Source organism: Neoarius graeffei, chromosome 26, assembly GCF_027579695.1.
Source record: "Neoarius graeffei isolate fNeoGra1 chromosome 26, fNeoGra1.pri, whole genome shotgun sequence".
NCBI lineage: Eukaryota > Metazoa > Chordata > Actinopteri > Siluriformes > Ariidae > Neoarius > Neoarius graeffei.
The window spans coordinates 49866308-49887834 of record NC_083594.1 but is presented as its reverse complement, the minus strand read 5'-3'; the positions used below and the strand labels follow the sequence as shown (position 1 = coordinate 49887834).

At 44.4% G+C, this 21527-nt stretch overlaps 1 protein-coding gene across 5 annotated transcripts in view; it reads left to right on the top strand.

Annotated features, from left to right (window-relative positions):
* prickle2b (prickle homolog 2b) overlaps positions 1-21258 on the top strand; it is a 151596-nt gene extending 130338 nt beyond the window's left edge. For all 5 annotated transcript variants that reach the window (XM_060910701.1, XM_060910700.1, XM_060910703.1 and 2 more), the window contains exons 2-8: positions 1246-1429; positions 10144-10257; positions 10403-10540; positions 14766-14969; positions 15828-16014; positions 17536-18372; positions 18488-21258. In XM_060910701.1, the coding sequence (XP_060766684.1) occupies positions 1298-1429; positions 10144-10257; positions 10403-10540; positions 14766-14969; positions 15828-16014; positions 17536-18372; positions 18488-19389 (2514 nt within the window). In that variant the 5' untranslated portion in view covers positions 1246-1297 and the 3' untranslated portion in view covers positions 19390-21258. The remainder of the gene's footprint in view (positions 1-1245; positions 1430-10143; positions 10258-10402; positions 10541-14765; positions 14970-15827; positions 16015-17535; positions 18373-18487) is intronic.
* Positions 21259-21527: the final 269 nt, after the last annotated feature.

The following is a 21527-nucleotide window of genomic DNA, read 5'->3' as shown; positions in this document are numbered from 1 at the left end:
GCATTCCTTTGAAATACTCTTGCGTTACCTCACAATGTTTTTGCGTTACTTTACAGTAATTTTGCATTTCTTTGCAATACTTTTGCATTAAGTATTACCTCGCAGTACTCTTGCATTGCCTCACAATACTCTTGCATGACCTCGCAATATTTTTGCATTCCTTTCCAGTACTTTTGCGTTTCTTTGCAATACTTTTGCATTAAGTATTACCTCGCAATACTTTTGCATTCCTTTGAAATACTCTTGCTTGACCTCGCAATACTTTTGTGTTACCTCGCAATACTCTTGCTTTACCTCACAATATTTTTGCATTCCTTTACAGTAATTTCGCGTTTCTTTGCTGTACTTTTGCATTAAGTATTACCTCACAATACTTTTGCATTCCTTTGAAATACTCTCGCTTTACCTCACAATATTTTTGCATTCCTTCACAGCACTTTTGCATTCATTTGCAATACTTTTGCTTTCCCTGGAAATAAGGGTTCGGTTTAACACAAAAGTACTGCGAAGGAATGAAAAGTAGCGGAAAAAATCCCCACTATGACCTTCAGGGGTCTCCGTACATCATGTATCACGCGACCCCTACTCATGAAACATAACTGAACATAGTTTCACAGAATATGTTGGCGTCAGTTTGAGAAAAAAAGGAAGCTTTGCCAGTGTTTTGATTATAATTGCAACTAATCTCCCAAAAAAACAACGAAAAGTACTGAAAACCCCACGGGATGAGATATTTGGCCCTGTGTACTGACTTTTCCCAGCTGACCGAGGATCTTGATTGAGTCCATGAAGCAAATTTCTGTGTTTTTATCAAAACAACTGTCTATTTTCAGCCATTAGTTTTTTTTTTTTGTGTGTGTGTGTGTGTGTGTTAAATTATGAGCAGATGGGTGATATTGACTGATCTGTCCTGGAATTGTTTAAAATCCTGATTTTTTTTTTTTTTGGCAGATCTCTGGTTCCCTGCAAATAAAAACACCACACTGATCTCAGATTGTTTCGGTGGAATCTAATATCGGTTGAATCTCATGTTAAAATTCAAATAAACTCTCCATTTGTGACTCCACTCACTTTAGCTTCATTTCTAACTAAACGCGCTCATTAGCATTCATGGCTTAGTAACTCCACTCCAATCGTTTGATTTACTCTCAGCATTCGTGACTGATTAACTCCACTCAGTCGCTTTGTAACTGATTTGTAACTGAAGTCTCTCATGAGCGTTTCGTGATATTTCTCTGTGTGCAGGAAGATCTGTCTGCACTGTAAGTGTCCGCGGGAGGATCATGCTGTGACGGCCATGCCTCTGGAAATGGAGAAGACCGTGTCCAAGCTGTTGTACGACTTCCAGAGGAACTCCACGTCGGACGACGACTCAGGCTGCGCTCTGGAGGAGTACGCCTGGGTACCACCCGGCCTCAAACCCGAACAGGTACGACACCCAAACCTGCATCAGCGCTGATGTAATCAACTAGACATAGCATAGCTATGGGATTACTTTTAGCGAACATGTAAGAGGAGCCTGTTTCCAGTTGTCCACTTTCTCCTAGTGATTTCTACTTGTTTAGTTAGCCAGCTAGTCTCATCTCATCTCATTATCTCTAGCCGCTTTAACCTTTCTACAGGGTCGCAGGCAAGCTGGAGCCTATCCCAGCTGACTACGGGTGAAAGGCGGGGTACACCCTGGACAAGTCGCCAGGTCATCACAGGGCTGACACATAGACACAGACAACCATTCACACTCACATTCACACCTACGCTCAATTTAGAGTCACCAGTTAACCTAACCTGCATGTCTTTGGACTGTGGGGGAAACCGGAGCACCCGGAGGAAACCCACGGGGAGAACATGCAAACTCTGCACAGAAAGGCCCTCGTCGGCCACGGGGCTCGAACCCGGACCTTCTTGCTGTGAGGCAACAGCGCTAACCACTACACCACCGTGCCATCCCTAGCCAGCGAGTGCAATTCGAAATCATTGTGCCTGTCAATGTTCCACCCCTCAAAGTTTTACCACAAAGTTGAACTTAGTGGAAATGGGAATATCCCAGTAAACCCGGGATGTCAAGATTTCAGCCAGCGTGGACTTTTTTTTTTTCTTTAAAAAATCATTTTCAATGACGATGAGCTGAGAGGGCGGCTATTGTGGTTACGTGCAAGACGGCGTGCAAGAACATAACAACCCATGTCTGCAGTGCTTAATTTGTGAAGTGGGAGGTCCCGGGCCGGAACGCAGGAGGTGGGTGGGTCCGGCGACTCAAAAAAAAAAAGGTGGAGGGCGGTTTACTATAACTTTACGCACACACACCTATTGCATGACTTGTATTGCAACAGCACCAGTTATCAAATCCTGGACAACAATGGACAACGCTCAGAATGTTCTCCAAACAGCACTCAAGTTCACTCTCGCTCTCCACACGTATGTTAAGGCAGGGGTCGGGAACCTTTTTGGCTGAGAGAGCCATGAAAGCCACATATTTTCAAATACATTTTCATGAGAGCCATATATAAAAAGTGACGCTGAATACAACTAAAATGCATTTTTACGTATGACCAACAATTTGAGTGTAATATATTCTTTTTCATAATGAAGAGGCTCTTGACATGCCGTCTTCCTCCTGTCCCCCGCTGAATATTTTGACGCAAACGTAGCTTGGCGTGTTTCGAAGTGTCGCTTTATGTCATTGTTTCATCGCTGCAATCTTGTCATTGTATAGGCCTATTGGACACAAAGCAGAACCCTCTCACCCCACAAAGGCGAATTCCTCTGTCCATTCCTGTTGAAATGTACGGTAGCCTACCAGTCACCTTTTTTCCCTTTTCGCCATGTTCTTTGTCAAAACTTTTGACTTTTTCCCACGGACTGGTACACTTGCAGCAGGTGCTGGTGCAGTGTCACTGTGTCCAACGTCGTCCATTTTAGGTCGTTTAGGATCCGGCTGTCCTGGGACTTTGAAAAATTTTAGTAAGCTTTCTTGTTTTTTTGCCATTTTTCCTCAGCGCAAGCTAACGGCTACAAAAAACCCGGTGTTCTATTGAGCGGAAGTATACACCCCATGTCCCCCCCCCCTTCCCCTTTCGCATAGATTTTGTGGATGTCATAGGAGAGAAATCAACAACAGATATCAAAATCAAAACCGAACACTAAGCAAATTTTTATTTACTTATTTATTTAATTTATTGTTTGATTTTTTTTTTCCCTTTGTGATGGTCACGGAGGTGATCTGATCCATTTAAATAGCTGCCGGAACACCGAATGAAATGAAAATAGCTGCCGGATCCGACGACGGAGGTTACGGATCTTGTTCCGGCTCAAATTAAGCCCTGCATGTCTGAAACAGGACGTACTGGCTGTGATATCTCAGTGTACGAGCTTTGTGCATGGATTTATGGAAAAGATTTTGGGTGAAATGGACTGCTGTTATTTGTTCTGTACATTAGCCTTGTGCGAAAGTCAAGAAGCAAATCATAACTTGGCTGTTCAAGGAAAACTGTATGAAGTATTATTATTACATTACTGGCATTTAGCAGATGCTGTTATCCAGAGCGGCATACAACACACCCAGAACGGCCTGGGGAGCAGCTGGAGGTTAGATGCCTTGCTCAAGAGCACTTCAGCCATTCCTGCTGGACATGGGAATCGAACCAGCTAGTCTGGCTAACGCAACTGCAAAGCTCTCCGAGCTATTGGTCTGGCCAAGATATTAAGCCCAACCGTTTCCCAGAGCCCATGGTTGACCCGCCTCCCTGAAATGCCTCAGTTTGCTACTGGTCGAAGCCAGAAAAGGCTGTGACGAAGCTTAAACCAATCACATCACTCTTTCCTCTGACGAATGTGACGCGACGGGGCTAACTGGTAGATTAAACTCTTACCGAAGCCAGTCGGGAGCAAGGCGAAAACGTCCTTCCTTTCAATAAATACCTTCAGGGCTGCTCTTTGCTCCGTTTTCAATGAGAACTTGCTCCATGTTCGTAATGTTTCTAGTGAATGAAGCGCTTCCGGCATAGATTCTGTAAACAATCTATGGCTTCCGGTCGCAGTTCTACTACGTCACTGCCTTGAACACGCCTCTACCCAGGGCCGTTGGAGATGCTCAAAGTTGATTGGTTCCCGATTTTTCGGGAGCTTGGAAGAGCTGTAGGTAGCTTGCCTGGCCAGACTAAGCTCGCAACAGGCCCTCATGTTGTGTCACGCTTAGGATGGGCGGGCCCAGGCTACGAACCAGCGACCTTTTGGTCCCAAAGCTGCTTCTCTAGCCATTAGGTCATGGCTTCCCGTTATTTTTATTTATTGGGAATTTTTGGAAAAACAGGCAACTACTTTCTGTGTGCCATTTTCAGCAGTCAGCAGCCTGCAATCCAAAGTGTCCATGGCTGCGGTCCATCTCCACCAATATATGTTCAAAATAATAAACCTTCAAACAGACGTACGAATAAACACACCATCTCCAGACAGAAAAGCCTTTTACACGAACGAATAAGTAGATCCTGACAGCTTCTTGGCATGTACACGTGCCTCAGGCTCACACACACACACGACATGGCACAGCTGAATATATACATTCCTACGCTATTTGGTTCAGACGCGTGTGTGTGTGTGTGTGCGCGTGTGTATACGCATACAGATATATTTACACGTATCTATCCTTACGCTGTCACAGGCACTAAAACATATACGTTGAGCCGAACAGGGTATGATATAGTGTAGGTTCCAAATGCGCAACCACAGACGTGGTTGTTATTACAGAAATCTAAACTTTGGCATTAATTTGCTTAGCCGTTTCGTAAAAGGGGAAGTTGTAAAACACAGCGAGGGGATCTGTGCTGCTCAAGGGCACAATGTTAAGCTCCAGAGCTGCAAATGAACATGCTACACACAGACACACACACCCGCACCCTCCCCATATCCATCCTCCAGAGCTGTATTTTGGCTGTAAAATCCCAGAACAGGCCCGGGTTCTTGAGTTTGTCACGCTTTTAAAAATTTATTTTGAATTCAAACATGCTTGAAAATGTTTTTTTTTAACACCATTGCTGGTCCATTAGCTCTTGGCTTCTGCATATTCTCACAAGGGCTTTATTAGAGCGCTGCGGGTGGCTGGCTCTCTTTATAGACCATTTAAATCATTCATGGCTACGAGTTTCATTTTCCTCCCCAACTGAAAGGAGGTCTTATTACTAGCGCAGTGTAGCAGGTCAATACCCAGTGAAGCCCCATCTACTGTCTCTCTGCTTCTGGTCCACAGAGGTCAGCTAGCGGTTGTGGTCAGTTTTTTTCTCTCAAGGCTCTCCGTATGATATAAACGAGTTAACTGCTGCAGAGTACAGAGCAAGATTGATTTGTCGTGATGGCTGTTTATTAAACACGCACAGACCCGCAGTCACTGGTGGTTCGCTTCGAGTCAGGATTGATATCGGCTCTTGATGGATGGCTGTGCGTTCCACGAGACCTCGGGTTGCGTCTCTGCTGGGGAACTGCTGGCTTTCTTGCAAACGTTGGTTGACCAGCGTCGAGTTCACTTCTTATTAGCGAGTAGTTCATTATCAGGATGCTCACGTCTGCAGTTTCACCCAGGATGGAGCTTCTGCACCTCCAGAAAGAAATGAACAAGATTTACAGCAGAGAGGAAAGCTAACTTGCACATTTCTCCTTCTGGTTGATTCGCATTTATAGTCTGAAAGACTGTTCCCATGATTCTGTGATGATTCCTGGACTGTAAGAGACACAGATTTGAGAGATTACTGCCTGTTTGTGAAAGCTCACATGACTGGGGATTAGTTTAGTGATCCAATTACGTTGGCTTACGAATGCTGATAGCCCAAAGGCTTCCTGCTGTTAATAATGACACCGAATGTCATTCAGTGTGCTCCTGAAACCTTGAAAAGGATCCGATTTGTTTTGAGAAGATAGCTTTTGCCATTTTGGACTGTACGGCAGCAGGAAGCATGACTACTTATGCATGTCTGACTTGGCTCTCTGCTGTCTTTCACTCTTCATGGAAAAAGGAAGTGGAATGTCATCCGTAGCCCAGTTGTTTTTTTTTTTTAAGTGTCTCTTGCAAGACGAGTCCCATAAGATGGAAAATCTCAACGTGGAAAAAGTGGAAAAAGTATCAGCGGGACACGACACCACTCCACAACGATTTTACAATATGGTTAGACGGTTCCGGGAACTGGAACTTTGTGGATATGGAGTGGCGTTCCGGGGTTTTCCTTGGTCATGGTTTCTGCAGAGACTTTCTACGATAAAGAATCAGGTTTGTATCACTTCAGCAATGTGATTATTTTGAGCAACGGTAACGTGACCCAAAGTCCATTTGGATCAAATAATCTGCAGTTGAATATGTAAATAACTGGCCTTCATTCTTGTCCTGCAAAACATCACAATCCTTCTTTTCTGCGCGTTATGAAAGCCAGCTGTACACTGAGATGCGCAAGGTGGTTGCCAGACCCCCGGACTCACGGGCGGGTGGCCAGATCTCTTCGCTCTGATTACAGTTATTTCCACGAGCCGCTGGTTTGCATGAGAGCGCTGGCTTGCTTTCGTCAGATCTCCTCACCACACCAGCGCTGATTGTTATTGTTGGACAGGAGCTCGGTAATTTATTGGATCCCGACTGCTGAAATTTTCAGCTGAACAAATCCCTCAACCCCGTCTTCTCCTCCAGTACTTCTCCAAACCGCGGCTGGCCAAGATAAGCAGCGGAAGAGCCATCAGTCGGCGCTTAAAGAGAGCGCGCTCTTCTTCAGGGGATACGCGGGGCTCTGGAAAGGCCGAGGCGTGTTAGAATTACGACCTCGCACATCTGAGGATTCTCATTTCCGAGTATTCCCAGTTCCGTTGGCGTAAGAGGATGCTGGGGTGTTTTTTTTTTTTTGACCGAAAGGACATCATGCGTGGTTTTGTACTTCATCCGTGTCTGAAAGGGAGTGATGAATCGAGAGAAATGCACTGCTTTGCTTCTTTTTCTCAGCCAGCAGCAGCCCCTCGGTGGTGGTTATAAATCACGTCTCATGCAATATCCATTTTGTTCGGCTTTATGGGACGGGTTTATATGGTATAAAGAAGGGCAGATGGAGCTCGGTGCTTTATCACGTGAAGTCATTAGACGTTAGCTATGTGTAATGAGGTGGAAGACCAGATGCAGGTCTGGAACGTCATATCGCACCACAGATTTGTGGTTTTGTTTTTTAAGAATTGCATCAAGTTAATTGGAATTCTGACCGTCAGGGTTGTGTCAATCCCACGCCGAAATGCGTGTCTTCCAAATGAACAAATTGAGCACCATGATGATGATGATGATGATGATACCGTAGCTTGATGCAGTGCCCTGGTTACTCCAATGATACAATGAAAGGCTTATTGTATGTTGCTAACAGCAAAAGCGCTCGTTTTGTCCTCACCACTTAGCCGCAAAAGGTGGAGTGCAAAGGTCACGTCTGAGCACCGTTGTTAATCACCGTAATTTAGAGCTATACTGAGGCTACAGATAAATACGCACAAGCATGTGTGTGCGAAAATAGACACACAGACATGGGGTCGAGGGATGAAGCCTCGGTGTCAGCACAGGCGGGGATGTGAGAGGGCAGATTCCATTAACTTTACATTGCTCAGCTATTAATCACCCTGACTGTAATTGCGCTCTCTCGCTCTGTGTGTGTGTGTTTTTGAAAGGACATGTCAAGGAATGGGGGAAGGGTTAACAAGAACAGGGGCTGAATAACACCCTGCCCCGATGTTTACCTCATTCCCAGGACGCCGGTGTATTTCAGACATTGTGTTTAATTTATTGTATAAACATTAACCTTGCAAGAGGAATTAAAAAAGTGAAATTTGATGCAGGAAAAAGTGCAGAAAAATCACACCCAAGTCAAAATATATTTTGGATATTGGATCAAAATAGAAAAGCGGAAGTCGTGAGACAAAGCAAAAAGCTTCGGAGTCAGAAACGGGTCCAAGTGAACTTGGAAATGAATTTTTTAAAATTTTTATTAGAACATAAATCTAGATCAAAGTAGAAATCTGTTCACACTAATGCAGTCGAATCTGATCTGTAAGACAAAGCTACAAATCTCAGCAAACATGATGATGATGATGATGATGATCTTACATATAACGATGTAGGGATTTGATGGAATGCTTGTTTAATTTTTGTCCTTTTTGAAGTACCGTTAGTGGTTAAACTGTCAACAAATGTAAAAAAAAAAAAAAACCTTGTCGTATTTGAATGAAAAGTAACGTGACCACATTTTAAAAATACTCACTTAAAAAAAATTAAATGTAAATTATCTCATTATCTCTAGCCGCTTTATCCTTCTACAGGGTTGCAGGCAAGCTGGAGCCTATCCCAGCTGACTACGGGCGAAAGGCGGGGTACACCCTGGACAAGTCGCCAGGTCATCACAGGGCTGACACATAGACACAGACAACCATTCACACTCACATTCACACCTACGCTCAATTTAGAGTCACCAGTTAACCTAACCTGCATGTCTTTGGACTGTGGGGGAAACCGGAGCACCCGGAGGAAACCCACGCAGACAACATGCAAACTCCTCACAGAAAGGCCCTCGCCGGCCCCGGGGCTCGAACCCAGGACCTTCTTGCTGTGAGGCGACAGCGCTAACCACTACACCACCGTGCCGCCTAAATGTAAATTATTTTTGCTGAAATTAGAAATGTATGAAAATTTGCAAAACTGTGTAAACTCTGGGGTGGCACGGTGGTGTAGTGGTTAGCGCTGTTGCCTCACAGCAAGAAGGTCCGGGTTCGAGCCCCGTGGCCGGCGAGGGCCTTTCTGTGCGGAGTTTGCATGTTCTCCCCGTGTCCGCGTGGGTTTCCTCTGGGTGCTCCGGTTTCCCCCACAGTCCAAAGACATGCAGGTTAGGTTAACTGGTGACTCTAATGGCCCTTTTCCACTACCCTTTTTCAGCTCACTTCAGCCCGACACGGCTCGCGTTTCGACTACCAAAAAACAGCACGACTCAGCTCGCTTCAGCCCTGCTTAGCCCCTAAAACTCGCACGGTTTTGGAGTGGGGCTGAAGCGAGCCAAACCGAGCCGAGTGAGGCTGGGGGCGTGAGCAGACACTCCCCTGTGCACTGATTGGTGAGGAGGAGTGTCCTCACATGCCCACACATGCCTCGCGAGCACGCTGGGATCTGTAAACACCGTAAACCCGGAAGAAGGAGAATTACGAATTACGAGAATTTCTGAAGCCTTATGCGCCTCGCCTCATCTATACGCTCTTGCCAGTATCTGTTGGCGTTGTCGGTGACAACAAGCCACAGCACCAAGACCAGCAACACTAACGACTCCATGTCCTCCATGTTTATTGTTTACTATCCGGGTCGTGAGACTACCGCTTAAAAGATCACTGATGTCACTGTTTGCGCCGCTTAACGACATCACGTAACGTCCACCCACTTTCGCTAACTCCACCCAATGTGTCCACCCACTTCCAGCCAGCACGGTTCAGCGCGGTTGTAGTCGAAATGCAACTCCAACAGCCCCGCTCAGCTCGACTCAGCACGGCACGGCTCAGCCCAACTCAGCACGGCACGGCTCAGCCCAACTCAGCCGCGTTTGTAGTGGAAAAGCGGCATAAATTGAGCGTAGGTGTGAATGTGAGTGTGAATGGTTGTCTGTGTCTATGTGTCAGCCCTGTGATGACCTGGCGACTTGTCCAGGGTGTACCCCGCCTTTCGCCCGTAGTCAGCTGGGATAGGCTCCAGCTTGCCTGCGACCCTGAAGAAGGATAAAGCGGCTAGAGATAATGAGATGAGATGAGGTGTAAACTCTGTCCAAGGTATGAAACATTCAGAGATGAGGTCAATTTTTATACACTTTTATTTCAGTCAAATAAATTAAACCCAATTCCTGGGAGATCAGACCAGATAAACAGTCCTCACACAAGATGCTTAGGTTAAAAAAAATATCTTATGCACAATTTATCACTATCTAATATTTAAAAGGCAATTTTTTTCATGAAAGTGTTATACATATTTTTTTTCTTGTCTCTCGAAATGTTTTCTGATTGGCTGAGACAGATTGTGCTGAAAACTTCGGTTGCTTGTTTGAGGATCAGACAGTTAGGGATGTGTTTTTTCTCTCTCTCTCTCTCTCTGTTTCCACTGTTAAACTTTAGGTTCATCAGTATTACAGTTCTCTGCCTGAGGAGAAGGTGCCGTATGTGAACAGCGCTGGAGAGAAACATCGCATCAAACAGCTCCTGCACCAGCTGCCACCTCACGACAATGAGGTGAGAACATTGACGTCACCTGTGTGTGTGTGTGTGTGTGTGTGTGTGTGTGTGTGAGAGAGAGAGAGAGAGAGAGACTTGTGCACTAATAAATGCGTGCTGTTTTCCATAAGCAGCTCTGTGTTACTTCGTGTTTCCTGCTCAGGTGCGATACTGTAGCTCCCTGGATGATGAGGAGAAAAGGGAGCTGAAGCTCTTTAGTAACCAGAGAAAGAGGGAGAACCTGGGCCGGGGAAACGTCAGGCCTTTTCCCGTCACTATGACTGGAGCGATATGTGAACAGGTGACTGACTGGCTTTTCTTTTTTTTTTTTTCCCCAGGCATTTCACGTCCGAGCTTGGCATTTTAACATCAGAATACGCTGAGGGTCTTCTTCTTCCCCAATAACATCTGTATACACTACCGTTCAAAAGTTTGGGGTCACTTTGAAATGTCCTTATTTTTGAAAGAAAAGCACTGAAGATCACTTTAAACTAATCAGAAATCCACTCTATACATTGCTAATGTGGTAAATGACTATTCTAGCTGCAAATGTCTGGTTTTTGGTGCAATATCTCCATAGGTGTATAGAGGCCCATTTCCAGCAACTCTCACTCCAGTGTTCTAATGGTACAATGTGTTTGCTCACTGCCTCAGAAGGCTAATGGATGATTAGAAAACCCTTGTACAATCATGTTAGCACAGCTGAAAACAGTTGAGCTCTTTAGAGAAGCTATAAAACTGACCTTCCTTTGAGCAGATTGAGTTTCTGGAGCATCACATTTGTGGGGTCGATTAAATGCTCAAAATGGCCAGAAAAATGTCTCGACTATATTTTCTATTCATTTTACAACTTATGGTGGTAAATAAAAGTGTGACTTTTCATGGAAAACACAAAATTGTCTGGGTGACCCCAAACTTTTGAACGGTAGTGTATTTATTTATCACTATATTTATTACAGATGCACCAAAATGAGTGGGAGTTGCAGGTACGATTATAACCGTAGTACTGAACAGAATTTGGTGTGTTTTCATCCGAAGGTTTCACAGATTGTCAGCAAAGTTGAGAAAAATGACCAGGATACAATCAGCGTTCTGGAAAACTTCATGGAAATTATGGGGAGAAAACAGGAAACTGAGAAATGAAATGGGGGGAGTGAAATCTTGAAATACTTTTCAGATATTTTAATGACAAAATTATGTTAAAATATGCATTAATGTTTCAACACTGAAAATCCGTTCATGTCGAAGTATCAGATATATGATGGCATATTAAGTAAAAAAATTAAAAATACAGAGGTGAGGAAGGAGGTAATGTTCCAAGAAAAAACTCAGGGTTTCAGAGAACAAATTTACAAGAAAAATTCGGAAACATTTTCGAAGAAAGAGAGTTTACAAAGTAATTTTAGACTTTTTCGAGTTTAGAATTTATGAAGTCATAAATTTGCAAGAAAAAAGCTCAAATTCAGAATTTTAAAAAGTCACAAATTTAGAAGAAAACAACTTGGAAAAATAGTGTGTTTTATTTATTTGTTTGTTTGTTTGTTTATTGGTCAAGAAACCAGATCGCTCAATTTTTCAAGGTTGGATCAACATCACGCCACAGACGCTACGGCTGAGCAGAGAGTTACAGGAAATGTCATCTTTCCTCCTCGATCGTGCAAAATAAAAGAATAAAACGCTAAGAGATTTTCAACTACATTTCTCAGAATGCACTGCAGCCAGGAAACGTGATTTTTGTCTCTGAGAATATTTGAGGATTTTTTCATTCAAGCTAAATTTGGGGTTGGAAATTTTGAGTTGTTTTCTTCGACTATTACCCCCTCCCTCAGCTAGCTAGCAAGCTATTTATTTATTTAACCAACCTACAGTGGCCCTAATATGCTGTTGTAAAGCAAAGATTAATAATAAAAAATAAAAACAGGAAGATGAGGAATTGTTAAAGTCTGCGGTGGAAAAAAAAGTGAAACCTGGGATAAGTCCATATTTTGGTGACAAAAAAATTCTAATCTGCAGGTTTATTATTTTCAGCCATACATATGCCACAGTTGTTACCATCGTGTAAATCAGTTGTCATGGTCACCAGCAAATGAGCTATGTTGTCATTCTCACTGCTGTTCTTCCACATGCAAATCTGAAATTATTCTAAAAAAGAGAGAAAAGAAACTTGGTATCGAGAAAGAATTCAAGTCTCTCTTTCCCCATGCTGTGAATCAGACTCCTTGGTGTCTGAGCAAAGCTCTGAGTGTGTTTCGATCCCTGAATCCACCTGCTTGCCCTTCCTCCCCGTCTGCTGCCCCTGACGGACACACAGATGGTCCACACACACTTCTGTAACCTGCAGATATTTATTTTGTCTTCAGCTGTGCTGGAACAGAAGGTGTACCTATAAATAGAGAGATTTTCAGGTATATCGTGGATATTAAAAATTTACGGCTTGTTAGAATGATGAAGCGAGGAAGGAGAATGAAACGAGAGCCTGTGCAGGATATCAGATTAATAGCCGCTTCTTCCTGTCCCTGCTATCAGATGGACTCGGAAGAGAAAGGTTCACTCGATTGATTTAATCCCTCGCACTGATGCTGACTGCTACGGGATTGAATTTATCAAGCGGGCATAAATCTTTTTATTCTGTCCACATTCACTGGATATGAGCAACCGTGCGTTCTGATTGGCTACTCTACTACTAGGATATCAGCTCATATACCGTGAGTAGAGAAAAACAAAATGGCAGAGCGTGTTGCTGAAGCAACCGAGGATGAAGTAAAAACTACTCAAAAACAAAACCCCAAAAAATACAAAAAAGCAACAAAATATGGAATAAAAATATTTGCTGGTAAGAGTGTATCCTTTCTTTTTTCTTTTTTTTCAAGAATTATTATTATCGCATTTTCACAAATTGCTCCTGTCATTTCGCCGGTTTGTTTACATTCTAAGCGGAAATGATTCTGTCGGACATTTTGGATAAAAATTTTTATTCATCGAATTTGCAAAAAATAAAAATGCTCCGTTTCTCAAAATCCAGTGAGCGTGGATAGAATAAAACAGTTATTCCACTCAATCTCATCATACATGGATTATAGCTATCAGCTCATGTACGACTCGATTTCGTGGAATAACTATGAAACATCCCGCAAACTGATTTATGCAGGGGCGGCACGGTGGTGTAGTGGCTATCGCCTCACAGCAAGAAGGTCCGGGTTCGAGCCCCGTGGCTGGCGAGGGCCTTTCTGTGGTTTCCCCCACAGTCCGAAGACATGCAGGTTAGGTTAACTGGTGACTCTAAATTGACCGTGAGTGTGAATGGTTGTCTGTGTCTATCACTACGTTCACACTGCAGGCTGAAGTGACTCAAATCCGATTTTTTCGCCCATATGTGACCTGTATCCGATCTTTTATTGACAATATGAACGACACAGATCCGATTTTTTCAAATCCGACCCAGGCCGTTTGGATATGTGGTCCTAATTCCGATTCCTATCCGATCTTTTCATATGCGACTTCAGTCCGAACCGCCAGGTCGCATTCATCCGACTTACACATCAACAAGCCACAAACGTCACTATTCTGCGCTGAAGTAGGCGGCGGGTCTCTCAAAAAAAGTTACAACAACATGGCTTTGATGTTCCTTTGAACAGAGGTTGCAGTCACTACCCCGCAGAACGCCTGAGCCAAAACCCTTGCCCTCTTCCTTCTCAACCTCCTCCTTAACATCAGGCTATTGTGCATGTTCTGGCTCCGTCGCAACAACAACTGCATCATCGCCAGGTACTCCATGCTGGCTACTGTCATACACAGGAAACTTTAGGTTACTTCCGTAAACACTGGCCATGCTCACTGCGTGTGACGTCGTCGTATCCTGCAATGCGCATGCGGAACACTTTTAGGTCGCTTTTCGTTCATACTGAGGATCACATACAAGTCGCATATATATTTGTTAATGTGAACGACCTCACAAAAAAAATCGGATTTCACAAAAAAATCGGAATTGAGCATTAAGCCTTGCAGTGTGAACGTAGTGTATGTGTCAGCCCTGTGATGACCTGGTGACTTGTCCAGGGTGTACCCCGCCTTTCGCCCGTAGTCAGCTGGGATAGGCTCCAGCTTGCCTGCGACCCTGTAGAACAGGATAAAGCGGCTAGAGATGATGAGATGAGATGAGATGAGATGAGATGATTTATGCAGAATATTCATATTTTCTGAGAATAAAATCCAATGATCAGACTAGACTGAGATGTTATGCACTAATTTCTCCAGCTTGTCCTACTTCTAAGAAATTCTATGAAAGGAGAATTGTTTTGCTCGCAAACTGCTGAATCTGACTTCATCACACAACCTTATAGTTGATTATTTTCCTATAACAGTATGCCCCAAGTGTGCAATGAAAATGCTGAGCTCTACCCTGAATAACTGCGAGTAGCATCAAGTAACTGTGGTGATTAGTTTGTCCAGATGTGGACGCTACTCTTATACGCAGTCTGTTTAGTTGTCTATAATTTTTTTTCTTTAATGTTCTGTTTTTTCCTCAGTGCGGTGGTCAGATTAACGGCGGCGACATCGCCGTTTTTGCGTCTCGGGCGGGTCACGGTGTGTGCTGGCACCCTCAGTGCTTCGTGTGCAGTACGTGTGACGAGCTCCTGGTGGACCTCATTTACTTCTACCAAGAGGGTAAAATCTACTGCGGCCGACATCACGCCGAGAGACTGAAACCGCGATGTTCAGCATGCGACGAGGTACGACGAGCCCATCACACACCATGTGTCGTTTCAATTCTGCCACCTTCATCAGTGTATTTGGTTCACCAAAAAAGCGGTGGGAACAGTCACTCCACTTCACCACTGTTTGATTATTTTCCTATAATAATAATAATAATAATAATCTCACACCCTTATCATGTTCTGTTCCTTACTTATCCACTCTACTCGTACATGACTGAACATGGCGTGAGTCCCCAAATCCCGGTCCTTCTAACCTACTTTCTTCCGCTGTTTCCTTTTTATCATTGCTCTGAAGGGCTTGATAAGCACCTGATGACTTGACGAAGGATTAGATAGATGTTCGTGTACTGTTTTTCTGTCTCAGCAGCTTCGAAGATATCTATTTGCAACAGGAACGCTTGTTTCAAAGTCAAAAAATCTTCGGCTTTCAGCATATTTTCAGAGGATGAGGGATTGCAAACACTCCAGGACATGCATTTTTAAACACCGATGATTAACAGTAGAGGCTTAGTTGGATTAATGGAGGCATTGAACTAATAACGTTCATGAATAATTCAGGTGTCTGGCCTCTTATCCTGTCTTATAATCATGTTCCTGTTTAAATGTGGAGGAACCTGAAACATGATCCAAAATTGTACTTGTTAAAAAATTTTTGTGGCTCGATCTTCTCCCCCCCCGTCTGATAGATGAGTGTTTGGTGCAATGGAATAGCCCAGGGCGAAGGCTGCTGGGACTGATTCCACTGAGCCTCGCTGTCTGTCCTAAAATTAAATGTAATGGATGGGTGCAGTTTGGCTTTTAGCTTCTATTCAATGATAAATGGATCCGTGCATGACTTCCCATCACACTCTTCCCATCACCTCCTTCCCTCAGATCATCTTCGCGGATGAGTGCACAGAAGCAGAAGGCAGGCACTGGCACATGAAGCACTTCTGCTGTTTCGAGTGCGAGACGGTTTTGGGTGGCCAGCGCTACATCATGAAAGAGGGTCGGCCGTACTGCTGCGGATGTTTCGAGTCCCTCTACGCCGAGTACTGCGACTCCTGCGGAGAACATATCGGTAGGAAATTTTGCCACTTTAATGGTCGACTGAACCGAACCAGGCAAATCTACTCCATTGAGGAAGGAATCGCAGATCTGCAGCTGTGAAACATCTGATCCGGTTCAGATAAAGGGTAGATGGCATATGAAATGAAGCGTTTTAATGACCGAACCTCTGAGGAATGGAGTGAAAATGGTATCCAGAATCAAGGCAAGGTTCCAATAAACAATAAGGCGGTCAATATGAAACCAGTGCTCAGAACTTATTTACAAACAAGGAATGGCAAGACTTTGCGATTCACGTGAGTTACTTAAATAATCTTAACCCAGAAAGCAACCCTGAAATGCTTGGCAGAGCTTTCGGTAGTATTCCTCCGATCACAACCTCTGCAGGCAGGGAGGGGAAATGTCCTAGGGCCATGTTTTGGCGCATCACCCCTCAGCATTGGTGGGCCTTATTTGTGTCAAGGACGTTAATGTCAAAGCAAGAGGAACTAGTTCCTGTTCCTGGCTTCTCTTTTCTTTTTGATCGGAGGTATTTTTGACAAAATTAGATCTTCAACCCAACAATTAATCACTAACTTGTTGCTGAATAATTGTTCAACATAACAGCAGGTCAATTATTCATTGAAACGATCCAGTTTCTTCGAAGAAAATATTCCAACTGTGACTCACAGCGATCCAAGTCAGACCAGAGCTGTCCTAAAGACATAATACGATATTGACATTATTCACATATTGCCTAATGTTTCCATTACTTATTTAGCCTCCATTGTGTCACAAGGCAACACTCCATCCCATAATAACTCGGTTCGTCGGCTCATTGGTTTCAAGCCCGGCATCAGTTCCAGCTGTGTTTTGGCACGTCACCCAGTACAAATTCTGTCTGTAATCATTTTCCGTATAGGCCGCAGAAAGTATGAGAGTGAAACTGATTAAAAAACGGTTTGCAAACATATGTTGCCCATTAGACTGGGGCCGGTTTGCGTGTATAAGCGTAGCTGTAATTAAAATATAATGTATTTGTGTAGTGCAAGGCGTGCAGCATAATCAGTTTACTCCAAACACTTCTCCACTTCAAGGGAATTAGACCGGACTTTCTGATGCTTGAGGTTTTTTCCTACACTTATCTCACTCATCAATATTTATAATAGGTCCGTTAAAGTAGGTGATATTTGAACCTAAAACAACTTCTTAATCAGTAACTCGAGCTCTTAAAAATATAGGTGGATGTGTTCCGTTGACTGCACCCTGTTTTGTTTTGGGGGTTTTTTAACGCAGAGGTGTGGACAACGACTTTATTGAAACCGTGTGAGTCTGGTTAAAGAAAATGCGGTTCATGTTTTTGTGACTGAAGCTCTAGTTACCGACTGTGGAGTTATTTTTGGGTGAAATATCACCTTGTCAGTGGAACGTTGCATAAATATTTTGGTTTATATCAATTCAGATTGGATTGGATTGTAACTTTTCTTGCAAATGGCTGTACCGATTCCTCAAACATTCTGGCATGGCCATAATCTGTCAACTGTTCCCATCGCAGGTATTGACCAGGGCCAGATGACGTACGACGGGCAGCACTGGCACGCCACTGAAGACTGCTTCTGCTGTGCACGCTGCAAGAAGTCCCTCCTGGGTCGTCCGTTTCTGCCCAAACAGGGTCAGATCTTTTGCTCGCGGGCTTGTAGCGTGAACGAGGACACCAATGGCTCGGACTCCTCAGACTCGGCCTTCCAAAGTGGCCGAACCCGTGAGGGCAGGCACAGCAGCTCCAAATCCAGCAAGAGCAGCAGCAACAGTAACAGTGGTGGAAAGGGTTCTAGTGGGCGCTATTCGGCTGACGTAGACCCTCTTTCCCTGCAGATGGACCTGCTGAGTCTGTCGAGTCAAGCCCCAAGTCTGACCAGAGAACCTCCATCCTGGAAAAAGCAAGCTGATAGATATGGCTATGAAGGTCGGAACGAATCTTCTCCATCTCCTCTGCAGTTGCTGAGTCAGTGTAACATCAGAACATCCTACACTCAGCAAGACATCAGGCCCAAAGAGTCTGCACAGTCCAAGAGACCTCCTGCATCTGCCCTCAAAGGACATTCATTTAATGAGAACTGGCTCCAGCCAGAAACGGATGACCATCACTCGTCCGGACTGAAAGCGCAGGCGAGCTTTAACGAGTTGCCTTCCAGTGGATTCATGGACAAGCGCTCTATCAGTATGCATGCCTTTCAGAGGGAGAGAGAGAGGGAACGAGAGAGGGAGGTTGCAGCTCAGCTGGGCCGCAGCAGGAACCCCATCAGTGCACTTAGGTTTAGTGAACAGCTAACACCACTGGAGCAAACACCTCACGGTTCCATGGAGTCACTAGCTCTGTCCAATGCTACAGGTAGCTCTTGTTCGATTGTTGAGGCATGGCGTTTCTCAATTATGCATGATATTTGTGTTTCTTCACTTTTTTTTTTTACGAGTATTGTTTTTACCTCTTCTTGTGCCAAATCTAGGTACTTCGGCAGATGGTGGTGGTAAGAGGCAGGAGCATTTATCTCGCTTCTCTATGCCCGACTTGAGTAAAGACTCTGGCATGAACGTCTCTGAGAAGAGCAACATGGGCACTCTGAACTCTTCAGTGCAGTTCCACAGCTCAGAATCTCTCCATAGCCTCACCACTGGACAGCCGTACCTGGAGATGGAGCCACCCGTGCAGGTGAAATATCCACTTCCGTATTCGCAGCAGTCTCCAGGAATCACCATTCTACCACCCGGCTTCACCTATCAGGAAGAGGACAGGGTGAGTTTAATAAGCAGCGCTCACAATGCCCGTCTGGCACCTATGAGTGAACGGACTCACCGGCGCGTCCTTGAACCGGAAGAGCCACCGAGACGAAGGCATCATCACCGGTCGCGTCGTTCACGTCGATCTCGCTCTGAAAACGCACTCAATTTGGCGGCCCAACATCGTCCGGCGATGCCAGAGCGATCGCAGATACGCGTATGTGAGGATTATGATCGGTTTCCTCCTCCACGTGGTCCGCGGGATCCAATTAACGGTGGGATTAGAGATTCCAGATTGAGGCAGCAGCCTTTCAGGCCGTGCCCTCGCACCACCTCAGACCTTACACTTCAGAACCCGGCTCCGCAACGCCACATGGGGCGCTATGCCTGGGATCAGTACGATTATGATGACGACTGGTGCTCTACCTGTTCTTCATCTTCCGAATCCGAGGACGAAGGCTATTTCCTGGGAGAGCCAATCCCCAAGCCAGTTCACCTAAGGTATATGACCAGTGAGGAGTTACTGCACAAGTACAGTTCTACCGGACTCGTAGGATCTGGTCACCTGGGAACTCGAGGACAGTTACACACTCGCAAACGTAGAAAAAGCAAAAACTGTATTATCTCCTAACATACACCCCTGATGCACTCACCTCCACTATAACAATTTAACAATTCACTTGCCTCGCTTGAATCTGCTTTTCAGTATCGTGTGGTTGTCAGTCAGCGATATGCCGTAAGACATGCTTTTGCAAACTTTTTCCCTTTGATATTCCTGAATAATAATTTCTTAGAAAGGTTTCCCCCGGTCCTGCTGCAGCCAATATGCAACCGCGCTTAGTTTTATTCCATTTATATCCAGCACAGTTTTACGCCACTTGTTCTTGCTGTGTTTCGAAATGAGTTCCTTCAGTAAAATTCCAGTGTGTATATTAGTAAATGAATTAATAAATACACTTAAGTTAAGGATGTAAAGTGAAGATAATGTAAATGATGTACCACATATTTTTATATTTTGTAACAATAGAATCGTTTATGTATTAAGTATAATGTAGAGATTCCATAGGAACGCATGCAAGTTACTTTGCTGGTTTTTGTCCTGTACTGGAAATTAAAAGTGCATTTCAGCAAGTAGTTTGACTGACAGCTGTTGGTTCCGGATCATCCGAGCACGACACGGTCTTTGAAAAATACACTCACCATCTGCTTAATGAATAAATGCATTAGGACACAGCGATGAGGCATCATCCGCCCACTGTTCCTCACACAAAGCTATGCTGATAAAAATTCAGGTGATTACTTCACCCTTGCTTTGACAAACAGTACTGAGATCCAGAGCCGACTTAAACTGCTGGCACTGGTATGAGCTGTGATGTTAACCTTGCTGAATAAATATCTCTCAAAATGAATTGGAAATATACTCTCACTGGCCATTTTATTAGGAACACCCGCCCGTACACCTACAGCTTTGTGCAGTTCTCTAATCAGCCGATCCCTTGACAGCAGCACAATCATGCGGATACACATCAAGAGCTTCAGTTAATGTTCACGATGTTCAAACATCAAAACGGGAAAAATTGTGATCTCACAGTGAAGTGTGACTTTCTTTCTTTCTTTCTTTCTTTCTTTCTTTCTTTCTTTCACTGTGGCATGGGTGTTGGTTCGAGCCAGATGGACTGCTGGTTTGAGTATTTCAGAAACTGCTGATCTCCTCTTGGGGTTTTCACACACGACAGTCTCTCGAGTTTACACAGAATGGTACGAAAAACAAAAAACATTTTTGAGTGAGCGACCGTTCTGTGGGTGGAAACAAACACCTTGTTGATAAGACAGGTCGGAGGGAAATGGCCAGATTGAGCAGTTCAGGCTGCCAGGAAGGATATAGTAACTCGTATAATCACTCTTTACAACCGTGGTGAGCAGAAAAGCATCTCAGCAGAAAAGCAACAGCAGAAGAACACACTGGGTTCCAGTCCTGCAGCCAAGAACAGGAATCTTTGAATCAAGAACAAGTTCCTATTAAAGTGGCCGGTGAGTGTACAGTAAAGTCACAAAATACGTATCGTACACAAGGAAAATAATCAACTATGAAGTGGTTTTTCCCCACCTCTTCAAGCAAAGCAATCGAAGTTGATCATTAATTCCTGTTATGTTCGAGCAACTATAAACCTTCATTCTCTCACCAACCTCTTTTTTCTTCTCTCTGTTAAAGATAACAAGCCAAAAAAAACACAAAATGCCACCTGTCATGTCCTTAACTGTACTGAAGATTTTTCTTTGACAAAGTGCTGACAACTGAATCTAAACTCTACATCGAGTACATCAGCTTCACCAGATTCCGTTTTTATTATTATTATTATTATCTCATCTCATCTCATTATCTCTAGCCGCTTTATCCTGTTCTAGAGGGTCGCAGGCAAGCTGGAGCCTATCCCAGCTGACTACGGGCGAAAGGCGGGGTACACCCTGGACAAGTCGCCAGGTCATCACAGGGCTGACACATAGACACAGACAACCATTCACACTCACATTCACACCTACGGTCAATTTAGAGTCACCAGTTAACCTAACCTGCATGTCTTTGGACTGTGGGGGAAACCGGAGCACCCGGAGGAAACCCACGCGGACACGGGGAGAACATGCAAACTCCGCACAGAAAGGCCCTCGCCAGCCACAGGGCTCGAACCCGGACCTTCTTGCTGTGAGGCGACAGCGCTAACCACTACACCACCGTGCTATTATTATTATTACCCTGCTCCAAAGGAGGGG